This window comes from Lolium perenne, chromosome 2 (genome assembly GCF_019359855.2).
Source record: "Lolium perenne isolate Kyuss_39 chromosome 2, Kyuss_2.0, whole genome shotgun sequence".
NCBI lineage: Eukaryota > Viridiplantae > Streptophyta > Magnoliopsida > Poales > Poaceae > Lolium > Lolium perenne.
The window spans coordinates 267,446,270-267,460,894 of NC_067245.2; the positions used below are offsets into that span (position 1 = coordinate 267,446,270).

The following is a 14,625-nucleotide window of genomic DNA, read 5'->3' on the forward strand; positions in this document are numbered from 1 at the left end:
AAATAGAAGACAGAAGAAATGCAAGAATGAGCAAGGAGAAGGACTTCGGAAGAAGACATGTTCTAGTCTCTACCCGAACTATCTTTGGCTAGACACTCGGGGGCTACTGACGTGGGCATTACCCATCGGGTAACCAATGTTGCTCTACCCTACGCGGCCCAACTGGAAGCCCATGAAGGTACCCGATGGGAAGATGGGCTACTAGGACGGTGCATCGGAAGGTTTCTTGAAGTACAAGGCACGGAAGGAGCCGAACAAGGAAATTTTAGAGATAGATCTACTGTAAACCTAGTCGTACTCGATTAGACCTCTCGAGACCTGGCCTCCTATATAAAGTCCAGGAGAGGGGCTATCGGGGGACACAATCAATCCTAGCAATACTAGCCAACAGAAGCTTAGAACTAGGTTACCCTAGCAATCACCATCTCGACGAGATCACAACCGAACACTTCGGCACCCCATTGTAACCTGTTTTCATCATAATCAAAGAACAGACAGGCAGGACGTAAGGGTTTTACCTCATCGAGGGCCCCGAACCTGGGTAAATCGCTCTCCCCGCTTGTCTGTGTACCGATGTCTCGTGTCAGCTTGCAGGATTCCATCAACCCTAAGCCCCTATCGGAGGGCATTGCCGAGGAGCACCCTCAACACCGGTGATGATCTCCCCCTCCGGCAGGGTGCCGGGAAGAGCTTCAGAACCCTCCCGAGCTAGGGTCTGCGATGGCGGCCGCGACGGAACTTTTCGTGGATGGAGGATCGGGTACGTGTTTAAGTTTTTTCCAAGATCATGAATAAACAGGCGAAAGGGCGAGGTCGGTGGAGGCCAGGGGGGCCCACACCACCCCTTAGCGCGATCAGGACCTGGGCCGCACCTAGGGCTGGTCTAGCCGTCCTGTGGCGTTTCTTTGTCTCCCATCCGTGTCTTCGTTACGGTAAAATATAAACTTCGGCTTCTGTTTTTTCCAATTCCGAGAATATTTCCTGTACAACTTTTTTGAAATACAAAACAACAGAATACATGGAACTGGCAGTGGGATATCTTGTTAATAGGTTAGTGCCGGGAAATATATAAAAGTGCAACGAAGTGTAAGCAAAACATATATAAATTGGTGTAAAGCAAGCATGGAGCATCAAAAATTATAGATACGTTTGTAACGTATCATTGGGCCCACCGTACACCTCGGCCAATGGTAGACCGCTTTCCACGAGGAGCATATTATATGCCCGCCGGTTCAACTAGGCATTTTCGCTTATCATATTATGATTTATCTCATTCTCTTATATCTCCAAAGTATAATCACGCAACATACATGATCATCTTATTCTCAGTAGCTTCTTACTTCAAGTTCTTAGAGTTTATAATCATTACCAATTTGCGATGATCATGGTATAGCCTTCCTAAGGTATCAATAATGAACTATGGTTCTCACCTCCCAGATCAAGTGCTGGTTGAACAACTATGATATAGCTCTTCTCTTGTACTATTTTGGATGCACATGGCTAGGTTAATACCAACGACTTTGCTCACCTGGAAGTGACTTGAATAATAACCTAAGAGTATACTCAAGAGATGATGAGGTGATCATATGGATATGGATTGTTACCTCCCTTCCCAGAGGTTTAATGAAGATAGATTTGAATTGAGAAAAGTAGGATATACAAGGTTTATGTTGATGTCTTTGTCATGTGTTCAAGATTTTGAAATATATATATATATATACCACGAAGATCATGGTAGGAACATGTATTAGTGAAATACATGAAAAAGATAAGTCAATAACAGTTCTCAATTCTTTCTTGTTCTTTGATTTGTAGTTGAATAGGTATCCATATGTTGTTGCAAGGAATAACATATTCTTATTCTTTAGAAGATCTGGTAATAGTTCAAGTTTCATTTGATCTAACCTCTCTATCCAAAACAAGGTTTTGGCATATGTCACATTGAATTTTATAGCGGTAGACTTGCTACTTCAATTCCGTCAACTCAAATTAAACTTCACTCACTATGATAAGTTTTATTTGAAAGTGCGAAAATTTCTCAAATTTTCTATTCATGAATGCAATGTACGCATATGCATTCTCTCCTTTTTACCCTCTAATCCTGAGATGTTACAATAGACTTTGCTGCACCCCACGAGTCTCTTCGAGGCAGACTGAATCCTGAATACTTCGTTGCAGTAGGGCAAGCACTGGCGGACCGTCTTGAAGACCATACCGGGTCATGGCCACATCTTTCTAGGACAAATTGGCCCATTAGATATTAAAATTTATGTACAAATTTCATTTTTACGTGCCCATTCTACCACCTGGGCTAACGAATTGGCCCGGTCTTGTTGGGCTGTCACGGTCTACCAACTGAGGTATTAATACTGCAGTACTGAATCACAAAATCTGAACGGATGGAGTATGCTCAATCCTCTTAATTAAATCAATTAAAATTTAATTTTTCAACTTGACAAATACCAGAAGTACATTTGGTCTTGCATAGGCTGACACAACACTGCCTAAAAACGAAGCGACCGTAGGTAATAAAATGGAAGACATTTTCCTCAAAAAATGGAAGACACACCGCCGCGGCCCGCAGCCGGCCGCATTAGCCTATCCGGATGGGAGGCCATCTCCACCATCCAATCCAAGGGAAGCGCAGCGGACCGAGCCGCCTCCTCTCCACTCTCCCCAGTCCCCACTCCCGCAGATGCTCTCTTCAGCTCCTCTTCCTCCGCCCCCTGTTCTTCCATCTCCATCGGGTAAGCAAAGATTCCCCTTCTTCTTCTCCTGGATTTGCTCCGCGTTCTTGAGTTAGCACTGTTGAAGAGCCATTCACATTTTGCCGTTTCTTGCTTAAGAACTGGAGTTCATTGTATCACCTAATAATCGTGTAATGCTGCATCGGCTTGCTAGAAGAAATTAGGCAGAGTAGCTGTCCCCCTTTTTGTGCTAGTAAAGTGATTTATTTCCGAGAAATATCTTTAAAAAGTGATTTATTTCGCCGTGCACGAACAGCAAGATTTGCCTAACACTAGTACTACATACGGATCTCTTTAGCAAAAGGCGCCGTCAAGTACTGAAGGAAAGTAGTCTTTTCAAGCCAACTTTCGGAATGTTTTGGTCCGTGTATATGGATATAAACAAAATTGGTAGGAGAAGCTAGCACTGCCATTTGAGGATTTTATAGCAGCTTAGGCAGAGTACTTATCCCCCCTTTTATGCTACTAACTGAACTATTTTGCATTGCACGAACAGCAAGATTGCCTAAAAATGCATATGCATCTCTTTAGCAAAAGGCACCGTCAAGTACTGAAGGAAAGTAGTTTTTTTCAAGGCCAACTTTCGGTTCATATTTTGGACCATATGAATATATAATATGGTAGGGTGATTGCAGAACTTGGGGCTCTGGATTTCTTTTCTTTCTTGCATTATGTAAGCTGAGAGTGGAAAATTTAGAGAAGTGTCTGAGTGTCTCCAGGGGAGTTAACACTGCAAGAATGAACTGGATTACAAAAAACGAACACACCAATCTAGGTAAAGAAATAATGGAACTAAAACCATCCCTCCCAGTTGGACTTCAGACCCATTACCGAAGAAATAGCCCAACGACTCAGGCTGAGCTGTTGATGTTAACGGGCTTCTCTGCTCCTAAGCCTGTGCAAAAACGGGTTGGCCAGTTTCCGCAAGATCAAAATTTTGTACCAACTCTAAAGTCTAGATTGGATTTGTGAAAGAAATAGAACTACAGAGTCACTAGCCGGTCTGAGTGGTCCGAGCGGTTTCAGTTTTTTCCACACCCTGACTGCTACCTATAATTTACTTGTGCAGTTGGCGCTTATACCTTTTTCTTTGTTCTTAACACAGGTGAAGTGCTTTGCTATGTTTCTCATTGACCAGTCACACGTGAACTGATTCGACCTTGCTGCAGAACCCTTGATTATTTCAGTGGAAGTACATAGGACTTTAAAGCAATGATCTCATCCATCAGCTTGCTCGACAGCCAGCTAATTCACAAACGGTACAGAAAATGCTGGCCGACTAACCCTCATTCCACACTGAACATGCATTCAATTGCAAAATGTTGCGGTAAAAGCATGAGGATGAAGATGGCACTTCTCAAGCCCCATGCAACTGGCTTCAAGAGGAACCATCAGGCCCATGAAGAAGACAACGTGTTTTACAAATTAGTTCATAGGCTCCCTGAAAGCCTTAGCTGGCTGTTGGCATCACAAGAAAGGGTTAAGAGATCAGCTGCAAAGAAGAAACAGCAAACAGAAGGAACCGTGGCAGCTAGGTTTGGTGTGATCTTGGAGTGGGAGGGAGTTGTAGTGGAGAATGATGATCCAGATTTGGAGCCTCGGGTGTGGTATGTATTATCACTGGAGGAGGCAAAGTCATTTCCTCCAGATGCAGTGCTGAAGGAAATTGAGGGAATGAGAACTGATCAGGCCATCTCAGAAGTCTTAAATTGGTCGGATGATCCAAAAGAAATTAAAAGGTTGGCAGCACGTAAGGAGATAATATACCAAAAACTCCGAGGCAGGATCTACCAGCTGCGGCCAGGCGTTCTCGATTTCTTGAACACCCTTGTGGAGTTTGACATTCCAATAGCGATCGCGGCTTCTCGCCCAAGAACAAGCCTGGAAGAAGGGATCAAAGCTGTTGGTCTGCAGGGCTACTTTGATGTCGTAGTGGCGGCAGAGGACTTCCGCCGAGGGAAACCTGAGGGCGAGATGTTTGAGGCTGCAGCAGAGCAACTTGGTCTGGAGCCTGATGCTTGTCTTGTGATGGGTAACTCAAACTTGACAACAGAATCTGCACATACTGCTGGGATGAGGTGTGTGGCGGTTGCAAGCCGGCACCCAGCCTATGAACTTCATGCAGCAAACCATGTTGTGAGATGGCTTGATCAACTCTCTGTTGTTGACCTTCAGAGGCTTGCCAATGGGGAGGTTCTTGGGAGCAGGGGTGGACGATCTGACATGGACATGGAGATCGTTGTCGAGGAGTGATGTTTCTGGTGGCACTGTCTGGTAATATGTGTAGTACTTATAATTATGTAGTAACTTCAGTAGTGCATTACAATTTTGCAACAGACCAAGTAGTGCAGCAGATCAGGATGAAGAAGCCTGCGTTCACTCTTGGTTTCTCCTAATGCATAACTGAAACAGTGGAACTCATGTGACTTAGATGCTTTTAATCATCAGAGAGGAGTTGGAAGCAAAGAAACTTTCCACCTTGTATCTCTTTTGCATGTGTAGTATGTATATTACCTGTTATATTAATTATATCCCTCTAGTTTTTTAGAGATTAATGCTGGAGTATTTTGTGCTGGAAAGAGCTGAACGACTGGGCTTGAAAATTTAATTTCCCCTTCAAAATGGATGTAAGGATTTGTTCAGATAAAGAACTGAAGTACATTTTTTACATTTGTTATAAAGCTTCATAATTCCGAATGGCTACTTTTACGAAACAAGCATTTGCTGCCATGCAAGATCAAAGATAGTGAGCTGCTGCTCATTGTAGAGAACAAGTGATCAGGTATAATCGCAGTAGTCATTCCTCCGGAGTTCTTGCTGGCACACATGATTCGGATTCTTCGCGGAAGTTCTTTATATCTTTGGTATCAATATTCATTTTTTTTGATAAAACAAGATTATAATTTATTTTTTTGCAAAAAAGAAGATTTTATTAGCTCCAAGGGCATCATCAAGGTGATAGGCGCTAAGAATTTGCACCATCATCTGCATTGGTAAGATGCACATATCCACAAAAGTATTAAAAGGTCGTACAAGAAAGAAAATAAAGCCATTTCAGGTGTTGGAGAGCCGACCTGAAGATCATAGTACCATCCATGTACCTCCTCCGTCCCATAAAATATGTCTGAAATTTGTTAAAATTCAAATGTATCTAGTACTATTTAGTGTTTAGATATATTAATTTTTTTACAAATCTTCAACAAATTTCATGGGACGGAGGGAGTATGATAACTCTGTGCACTCCAACTAACTTAGTCCATGCCATTGTAAAGATCTCTTCGAGTGCCGAGTGTTGAAACACAGACCACACACGGTGCTAAACTTCTACTACCTTCATCTCAAAGTTTAAGGCTTATAATATTTTTAGAAAGTTTGACTAAGCTTTTATCAAAAATCATTAACATGCAAAATACAAAATTAATATCATTAAATAGATAATAAAATATTTTTTCTTATGTTATCTACAAAATATTATATTTCTTGATAGATTGTTCAAAACGTTTGGTCAAATTTTACTTGGTTTGACTTTTCAAAAAAAATATAAGCCTTAAGCTTTGGGATGAAGGTAGTAATATATAAGAGCATCTCTAGCTGTTGGGGCTCCCTAGGCCGAAATCCGACGCTATTTAGCGCCGGATGGATGTAAAACTTGGTCTTCGGAGACTCATTTTCCCAGCGGCGAGCCCAGGGGAAAGATCGAATGTATTTGAATTCAAACAGAAATAGACGAAAAAGGTTGAAACTTAGGTGAAATTTAGAGATATTTTACATATATAGCCCAAATTCGTAATATATTTGAATTCGGCCAGAGAGAAACATAAACTAAAATTTCAAAAGGGCGTTCTACATGCCGAAATGGCGGTAGAACGCTGTGTAGTCGTCGTCATCGTCGTCGCTGGAGTCGTCGCCGTCCTGCGTTGGCGGTGCTTGCTGGCTGCTCTGGCCGGGAGCCCAACGGATGGACCCCTGCCCAGGGTCGCCGAGGCGTGGCGGCGACGGCGTTGGCTTGTACCACTCATCATCGCTGGAGTCCTCCAGCTTGATGAGCGGCGCGCCTCTGGCGGGTTATGCGGCCGCATCGGCTAGGTCTAGCAGCCGTCGCTGCTGCTCCGCCTCCTCCCTCTCCCAGTCCTGCCTGGACCAAGCGAGGGCCGCGTCCATGGGGAGGGCATTGTCGGCGGGCACGAGGTCTTGGAGGGACCTCGCGATCGCCTCGGCCACTGCCGCGTTCTCGTCCCGTGCAGCCTCCTCGGCGGTGAGGTCAGACGCTGCCGCAGCCGCCGCTGCGCCCTACTTCTTCGCCTTCCTCTTCCTCCCACGCGCCAGTGACGATGAGGCGCGCGCCCCTCGCGAATGATGAGGGCGCCGTTGCTGCGCCCACTGGCCGGCGGTGGCAACGCCGGCTCCGTCTTCACCTCCATCTTCATCATCGTCCTCGGTGTTGATACATCGTAAACGTATCTATAATTTTTGATGCTCCATGCTTGTTTTACACCAATTCCAATATGTTTTATCTACACTTTGTTGCACTTTTATACATTTTCCGGCACTAACCTATTGACAAGATGCCACAGTGCCAGTTCTTGTTTTCTGCTGTTTTGTATTTCAGAAAAGTTATATAAGAAATATTCTCGGAATTGGACGAAACAAAAGCCGAAGATCTTATTTTTCCGGAACGAAGACGAATTCCGGAGGAAGACGAAGGGGGCCACAGGATGGCCAAACCATGCATAGGCGCGGCCTGGCCCTGGCCCGCTCCTAGGGGTGGTGTGGGCCCCCTGGCCCCTGGCTTATAAGAAGCCTCCCGACATGTGAATCCTAAATAAAACAAGCCTCCGTCCACGAAAAACTCCGTAGCTCCACCACCGCCGAAGACAAGATCCGGGGGGCAGAAGTCTCTGTTCCGGCACCCTGCCGGGACGGGGAATAATCCCCGGAGCCATCTCCATCGACTCCACCATCATCTCCATCACCATTGTTGACTCTAGTGATGAGGAGTGAGTAGTTCTCCCCTGAGGCTGAGGGTTTTACCGGTAGCTATGTGGTCTATCTATCTCTCCATGTATGATCTTTATGTGATCATGAGCATTGTAATCTATTTGAATAAGTAGATGTTATTCTTCAACTATTGTGCTACTCAAGTGGTTTTATTACGTGATCTCTGGGGACACCTTGTCCAACGATGTGAAGGTGACAGTTTGCACACCGTGTTTGTTTCTTAAGCTTAATTTATAGAAATACTTATGAATTGTGGTGACTAGTTAGTACCATCTTTGTATGCTCAAAGTGACAGCATGGGGTGTCCATAGATTGGGAATGCGAACTTTAAGGAATGCTTATGCAATCCTACACAGTGAATTTGTGTTTATTATCAAACCGGGGAGTAGTTCAGAGTAGCGTAGTGAAGAGATAATATCTATGTATTCAATTATGGCATCATTGTTGAGGGTGTCCACTAGTCAAAGTCTGATCCCTAGCCCTTGTTTTCAAGCATCGAAACAACGTTTACAACCAGTTCTCCTACATGTTTGCTTGCTGCCATTTTTATTTTAGATTGCAATTACTACTTACAATCATCCATATTACTTGTATTTCACTCTCTTCACCGAACTAGTGCACATATACACCTGACAAGTGTATTGGATGTGTTGAGGACACAAGAGACTTGTTGTATCATAATTGCAGGGTTGCTTGAGAGGAATATCTTTGACCTCTACCTCCCTGAGTTTGATAAACATTGGGCGATCCACTTAAGGAAAACTTGCTGCTGTTCTACAAACCTCTGCACTTGGAGGCCCAACACTGTCTACAAGAATAGAAGCGTGCGTAGATATCAAGCTCTTTTCTGGCGCCATTGCCGGGGAGGTAAGGTAAAAGGTACTCACATCCTCTGGATACTAAGTCTTTTAGTTGCTGGTGAGTGCTCGAAGTTATTTCCTTTAGATTCTGCAATTATATCTTTTTGTTTCTTGTTTTTATTTTCACTAGTTAGGCTTAATGGAAAACAACAACAAAAATTAGAGAGCTTTATAGTATTTATCTTGAGTTAGGACATGAGGTGTTTGAAGAGAAAATTCAAAAACCTATGAAACTTTATTTGCATGCTAATAGCAATGTTATTGGTATGAATTCTTTGAACACCATTATTGGTAATGCTATGGAAAAGTCTAAGCTTGGGGAAGCTAGTTTTTATAAAAATGATCTTTTTAGTTCCCCAACTTTAGAGGAGAAAATTTGTTATGATGATACTATGCCTCCAATATATGATGATTACAATGATGATTATGTTATTTTCAGTCCACCTACTATTGAGGAGAAAAATAATTATGATTACGATATGCCTCCTATAAATTATGATTATGGTGATGAGAATAATAATGATAGCTATTTTGTTAAATTTTCTCCCACTACAATTAATAAGAGTGACTATGCTCATGTGGGGAGTAATAATTATTTTATACATGTGGCTCATGATAAGAATGTTTTATGTGACAGTTATATTGTTGAGTTTATTCCTGATGCTACTGAAAGTTAGTATGAGAGAGGAAAATATGGTTGTAGAAGTTTTAATGGTACTAAAACACCTCTCTATATGCCGAAAGTTTTGAAGTTACTCTTGTTTTATCTTCCTATGCTTGTCACTTTGTTCTTTGTGGATTTATTTGTGTACAAGATTATGATGACCCACAAGTATAGGGGATCACAACAGTCTTCGAGTGAAGTAAGAACCAAACTTATTGATTCGACACAAGTGGAGCCAAAGAATATTTATAAACTTTAACAGATGAGTTTTCAATTCACCCGTACCTGGAAATAAACTTGCTCGCAATAGTTTATCAGGAGTAACAATTTAATAGCAGTGATAGCAGTGAAGTAACATCAGTAGAAAAATAAAAATAGCAGTAGCGATGATTGCAGTAGACAACATGATTAAAATACTGTAGGCACAAAGATAGATGAACGGGCGTTGCATGAATGAGAGAGTTCATATAATGGCAAGACATAGGCATTGCAAGTAATAATGATATAAGCATCCTAGTATAAGATAACCATAGGCGTGTGTTCCTATATAGTCGTGCATGCTCGCAATGAGAAACTTGCACGACATCTTTTGTCCTACCAGCCCGTTGCAGCGGAGCCTCTAGGGAAACTACTGGTAATTAAGGTACTCCTTTTAATAGAGTACCAGAGCAAAGCATTAACACTCTGTGAACACACATGATCCTCACATCATAGCCATCCCCTTCGGTTATCCCAATTATTGTTACTTTGGAGCCTCGGGTTCCGGACAATATTATGTGTATACAACTTGCAGATATGATCAAAAACAATAATTATCATCATGAATCAATAACATGTTCAGATCTGAGATCATGGTACTCGGACCCAAAGTGACAAGCATTAAGGACAACAAGTTGCAACAATGTCAAAAATACTAACAACGGATACTAGGCACTACGCCACATAACAATCTTATAGCTATTACATGACCAAACTCATCCAATCCCTACCATCCCCTACAGCCTACAGCGGGGAATCACTCACACATGGATGGGGGAATCATGGATGGTTGATGGAGATGCGTCGGTGATGGTGATGGCGATGATCTCCTCCAAATCCCCATCCCAGCAGGGTGCCAGAACAGAGTTTCTGGTCCCCGGATTGGGGTTTCTGGTGGCGGCGGAGAAGCGGAACTCTTTCTGAAAAAACGTCGAACCCCCCTCGTTTTTCAGGTTAGGAGGCTTAAATACTGCGAAAGAGAGGTCGAGGCGGTGGCTGAGGCGGCCAGACCACCCCTAGGCGCAACCAAGGCTTGGCCGACGCCTAGGGTAGGTGTGGGCCCCTCGTGGCCCCCTCCGTCTCGTCTTCTGTCTCCAGGAGTCTTCAGGTGAAATATGAGTTTTTATATATTTTCCGGGAATTTTCCTGAAAGTTGGATTTTTGCACAAAAACGAGACACCAAAGTAATTCTGCTGAAAACAGCGTTAGTCCGCGTTAGTTGTATTGAAAACACACAAGATAGAGGGCAAACAATAGCAAAAGTGTTCGGGAAAGTATATACATTTTGGACGTATCAACTCCCCCAAGCTTAGCTCATTGCTTGTCCTCAAGCAATTCAGTGATAACTGAGTGCGGTAAAAGAAACTTTCACGGACCGATTTGCTTCATATGACGTATATATTCTCACTATATGATCAAATGCTCAGGCAATTCATAATAAGAGGATTTCCGTTAATAGCAGCACTCGCATGTTCCCTGAGGCTCCTGATGAAGAATCGTAATAGATCTCGCAGTCCCCGAGTATTGCCAGGTAAGCTGCAATAAGTTGATAAACCAAAGCTCCCGATGGGAGAAATAGTAACCGATGAAGATTTTCATCAATTATAGCACTCGCATGTTCCCACTGGCCTTGATGAAATCATTGATATTATAAAGAGTCTTCATGTTTGCTTGAATTCCAGCGAACCAGCACTCCCGATGGGAGTGTTAGTTGTAATAGCCAAAGATATTCCAGGAGCCCTCGAGTGATTCCAGCATTCCCGAAAGTGTATTGGGTCAATATTATATAAGATGATATCCGTTGAAGCTCACAGTCGATGAATCCACTGACCCGGAAGTATATCGGGTCAATATTTATATAGTCATAGAAGATAAATCCATTGATAACCATAAACAATGAAGCCATTGACCCGTGATTGCATCGGGTCAATATTATATAACCATGGAAAATAAATCCATTGATAACCATAGATGATGAAGCCATTAGTTCGGTTGTGATGAGGCCAGTGTGGAAGCAGGTCGCATGGTGGACGCAGTCGAAGTAATTGCGCAATCAGAAATAGTTGATGTGACGAGCGCAATTGAAGTAATCACCCAGCCAGAAATAGTCGATGTGGCGCGCGGGTGCCGTTGAAGTAATTGCGCAATCAGAAATAGTCGATGTGACGAGCGCAGTTGAAGTAATCGCCGGCCAGAAATAATCGATGTGGCGGGTGCAGTTGAAGAAATTGCCCGGCCAGAAATAGTCGATGTAGCCGCGCGGCACCTGGCCGGCGTGGCCGAAGAAGAAGACGTAGCTGATATGGTGGATCCGCAACTGGTGAGCATCCTAATATATCGAGTCCGCGATGTTATGTCCGTAACAGGCAAGCTCCCGAGTGTGACGAGTGCGCGATGGCGGGCACGGCCGATCGGGCAGAGTAGTCGAAGCTTTGTTTCAATCTACAATTATATTGTAGTGCGCAAACTACGACGCAAATAATAGCACAAGCCGAAAATGTTTGGCAAAATAATTTTACAAGTAGTAATCAATTAGAAATATAGCACCCGATATTTTTGTATCGAACAGCGAGTTTGTGACGGCGAGGTACATGTTGGTGATGACGAGCCCCCAAACCCGGCAGGTCCTCAACAGGTGGCCGTTTCGCGACCAGTATTTTGTTTTATCTTCGGGTCAAAAATCATGATTGCAATCAGGCCAGTGTATACGTCGTACCCGTGCTTATCTCCCAATTCGAATCAGCTAAGAGAAAAGCCATGTGATAGCTAATGATTGATCTTGCTTTTTTCCTTGATGCCTCGTGGGCGCTCCTGCCGTGTAGGATTAGAGCAATTCCAATAGTGTAGCCAGCTGCTGGCTATAAGCCAAGTGCCATGTCATCTATAGCCAACTTAGAGCCAACATATACAATAGTGAGCTATAAAAACGTAGTAGTATGGTCCACCTTTCACTTTCACAAAGTGCCTAGGAGCACGTGCTAGAGCTAGCTCTTGAATAAGAGCCCACTCTCCTTCTCTCTCCTCCAACTAAGCAATAATATACTATTTTAATCCTTATAGCCAGCTGACTAGAACTTATTGTACTTGCTCTTAAATCACTTTGCAAACCATGCTGAGTTCTTTGGTACCCGCACTCTTCTCTTCTTGTTCTCTCTCTCTCCTTTTAACTGTCCATGAAGGCTCAACTTTGACTGTCTGCAGTTGTTGGTCGGCGTATCAGAATTAAAATCTGATCCGATCCAATATGGCGATGCGATGTTGCCGTGTCCTTAGGTGAAGGCTGTTGAATCATGGAAATCTTATTCCTCTGTACGCGGAAAGCATCCGTGATGTGGCGTATCTCTGCGATTTGGTGTTGAAGTAGGCGCATCTTCGCGTGTTGCCGAGATGAGTTGGGGAGTTCCACAACTACGTTGTCGCCGTGAAGTCGTGGATGAGGTTGATCACATGGAAGAAAACGAGTAAATCAGATGCGATCCACCCGCCATTGTTGATGATGAAGGTTCCCGCCCGGATAACGAAATCCAGCCGCCTCGTTTCCCACAGACGGCGCCAATTGTCGAGGCGGTTCCTCGGCAATGCCCACCATGAGGGGCTTACGGTTGACGGAAGGCGACGATGGAGATTCCGGGAGCGAGAGAAGGCACGACGTACCCAGGTTCATGTCCCTGCAGTGGAGGATCGCTACGTCCGTCTAGCAATCCACTATATGAATATATGTGTACAGGGGTCCGCTATTGGCGGAGTTGTTGTATCTAGTCTAGTTCTAATCTGTGGGTTGCGATGTCTAAGCGTACCGCCTCTATGTTTTCTGTTTCTGAATATCTCCCCTAAGGGGTGCCCCTGCCTGGCTTTATATATCAACCAGGCTAGGGTTTACAAGGGTCCTAGTAGAATTAGTATTGGAGTCTTCTTTCTTGTAGTCCAAGTTGATATTCCTTGTGGGTCCAGCTTGTCGAGTCCTTGCGCTGGTCAATCTTCATAATCTGTACCGAGTATAGCAATGTCGGGTACCCGGAGGGTAATGCCCACATAAATGGTCAAAAGCTCAAGCTTGGGGATGCCCCTGCACCCCACGAAATATTCAAGAGGTACAAGCGTCAAAGCTTGGGGATGCCTCGCATCCCCTCTTCATCAACAAAGCAACATGTCATCTTTCTATGCGCTATATTTTTATTGCTTCATACGCTATGTGTTGTTCTTGGAGCGTCTTTATTTTTTGTTTTTAGTTTTGTTTTGTTTGCCGTAGCATATGTTGGATCCTGGCACATTTATTTTTGATAAATACCCGCCCCATTTTAATTGCATAGAACACTCTAGTTTTTGCTCTTATTGTTCTGCGAGTGTTCTAGTTTTCTAGTACTGCGTTTAGCTGTTGGTTTTCAATTATAATTTTGTTCAGAGCTCATTAGTTTTATTTATTTATGTATGATTAGCTCTCTGGTCCAAATTGTCTTTCATCTCTACGAGTTATTTCAAATAAGTTGATTGGTGTTGGATACGAGTAAAATGTTTCATGACTATAGTGATGCAAAAGGAAGCATGTCTAGACTGTGGCATAGACTTTGGCTGTCATGTTGGATATTATTCTTGTCATAGGCTTAGTATTTATTGTTGTAGCATGACTTGTATTAAATAGCTGAGAGTGCATAATGTGCCATTGAAAAAATCATGTGGTGTTTCCATCATAAAAACATAATATTGTGGTATTCTCCTTTTATGATTTATTGGGTTGACTTGGCGCATGCTTATACCATGTTATGACTATAACCAGTCAACTAAAGCCTCTATGATCATTTAGTTTTTGACTTGTAGTATCACTTCATGCTTTGATTGATAATGTTTTCTCGCTATGCACGATTATGGTCATTATTGCTCTCTTAGTTGGTCGCCCCAGTCTTTTGCTAGCCTTCGCCTATACTAAGTATGAACTTGTTATCACCAGAATTTGACCGGATCAGAGGTGGGCCGCGATCAAGATGGGCTTGAAGAATATACATGGAAGAACATACGTGAATCGGCCTTATATGCAAAGTTTGGGCTAGTTTGCCCGTGTATCTGTAATATAGTAGGATACGTGTTGATTAGTTAGAGTTTG

The 14,625-nt window shown here is 43.3% G+C and overlaps 1 protein-coding gene across 1 annotated transcript; it reads left to right on the forward strand.

Annotated features, from left to right (window-relative positions):
- The first annotated feature begins 2,607 nt into the window (after positions 1-2,607).
- On the forward strand, positions 2,608-5,302 carry LOC127335989 (5-amino-6-(5-phospho-D-ribitylamino)uracil phosphatase, chloroplastic). The gene is made up of 2 exons (XM_051362726.2): positions 2,608-2,747; positions 3,853-5,302. The coding sequence occupies exon 2, from the start codon at positions 3,960-3,962 to the stop codon at positions 4,998-5,000; it is 1,041 nt and encodes a 346-aa protein (XP_051218686.1). The 5' UTR covers positions 2,608-2,747; positions 3,853-3,959; the 3' UTR covers positions 5,001-5,302.
- The last annotated feature ends 9,323 nt before the right edge of the window (positions 5,303-14,625 follow it).

Coding starts and splice junctions, on each gene's coding strand:
- LOC127335989 (XM_051362726.2), top strand. CDS start 3,960: ATGATCTCATCCATCAGCTTGCTCGACAGCCAGCTAATTCACAAACGG.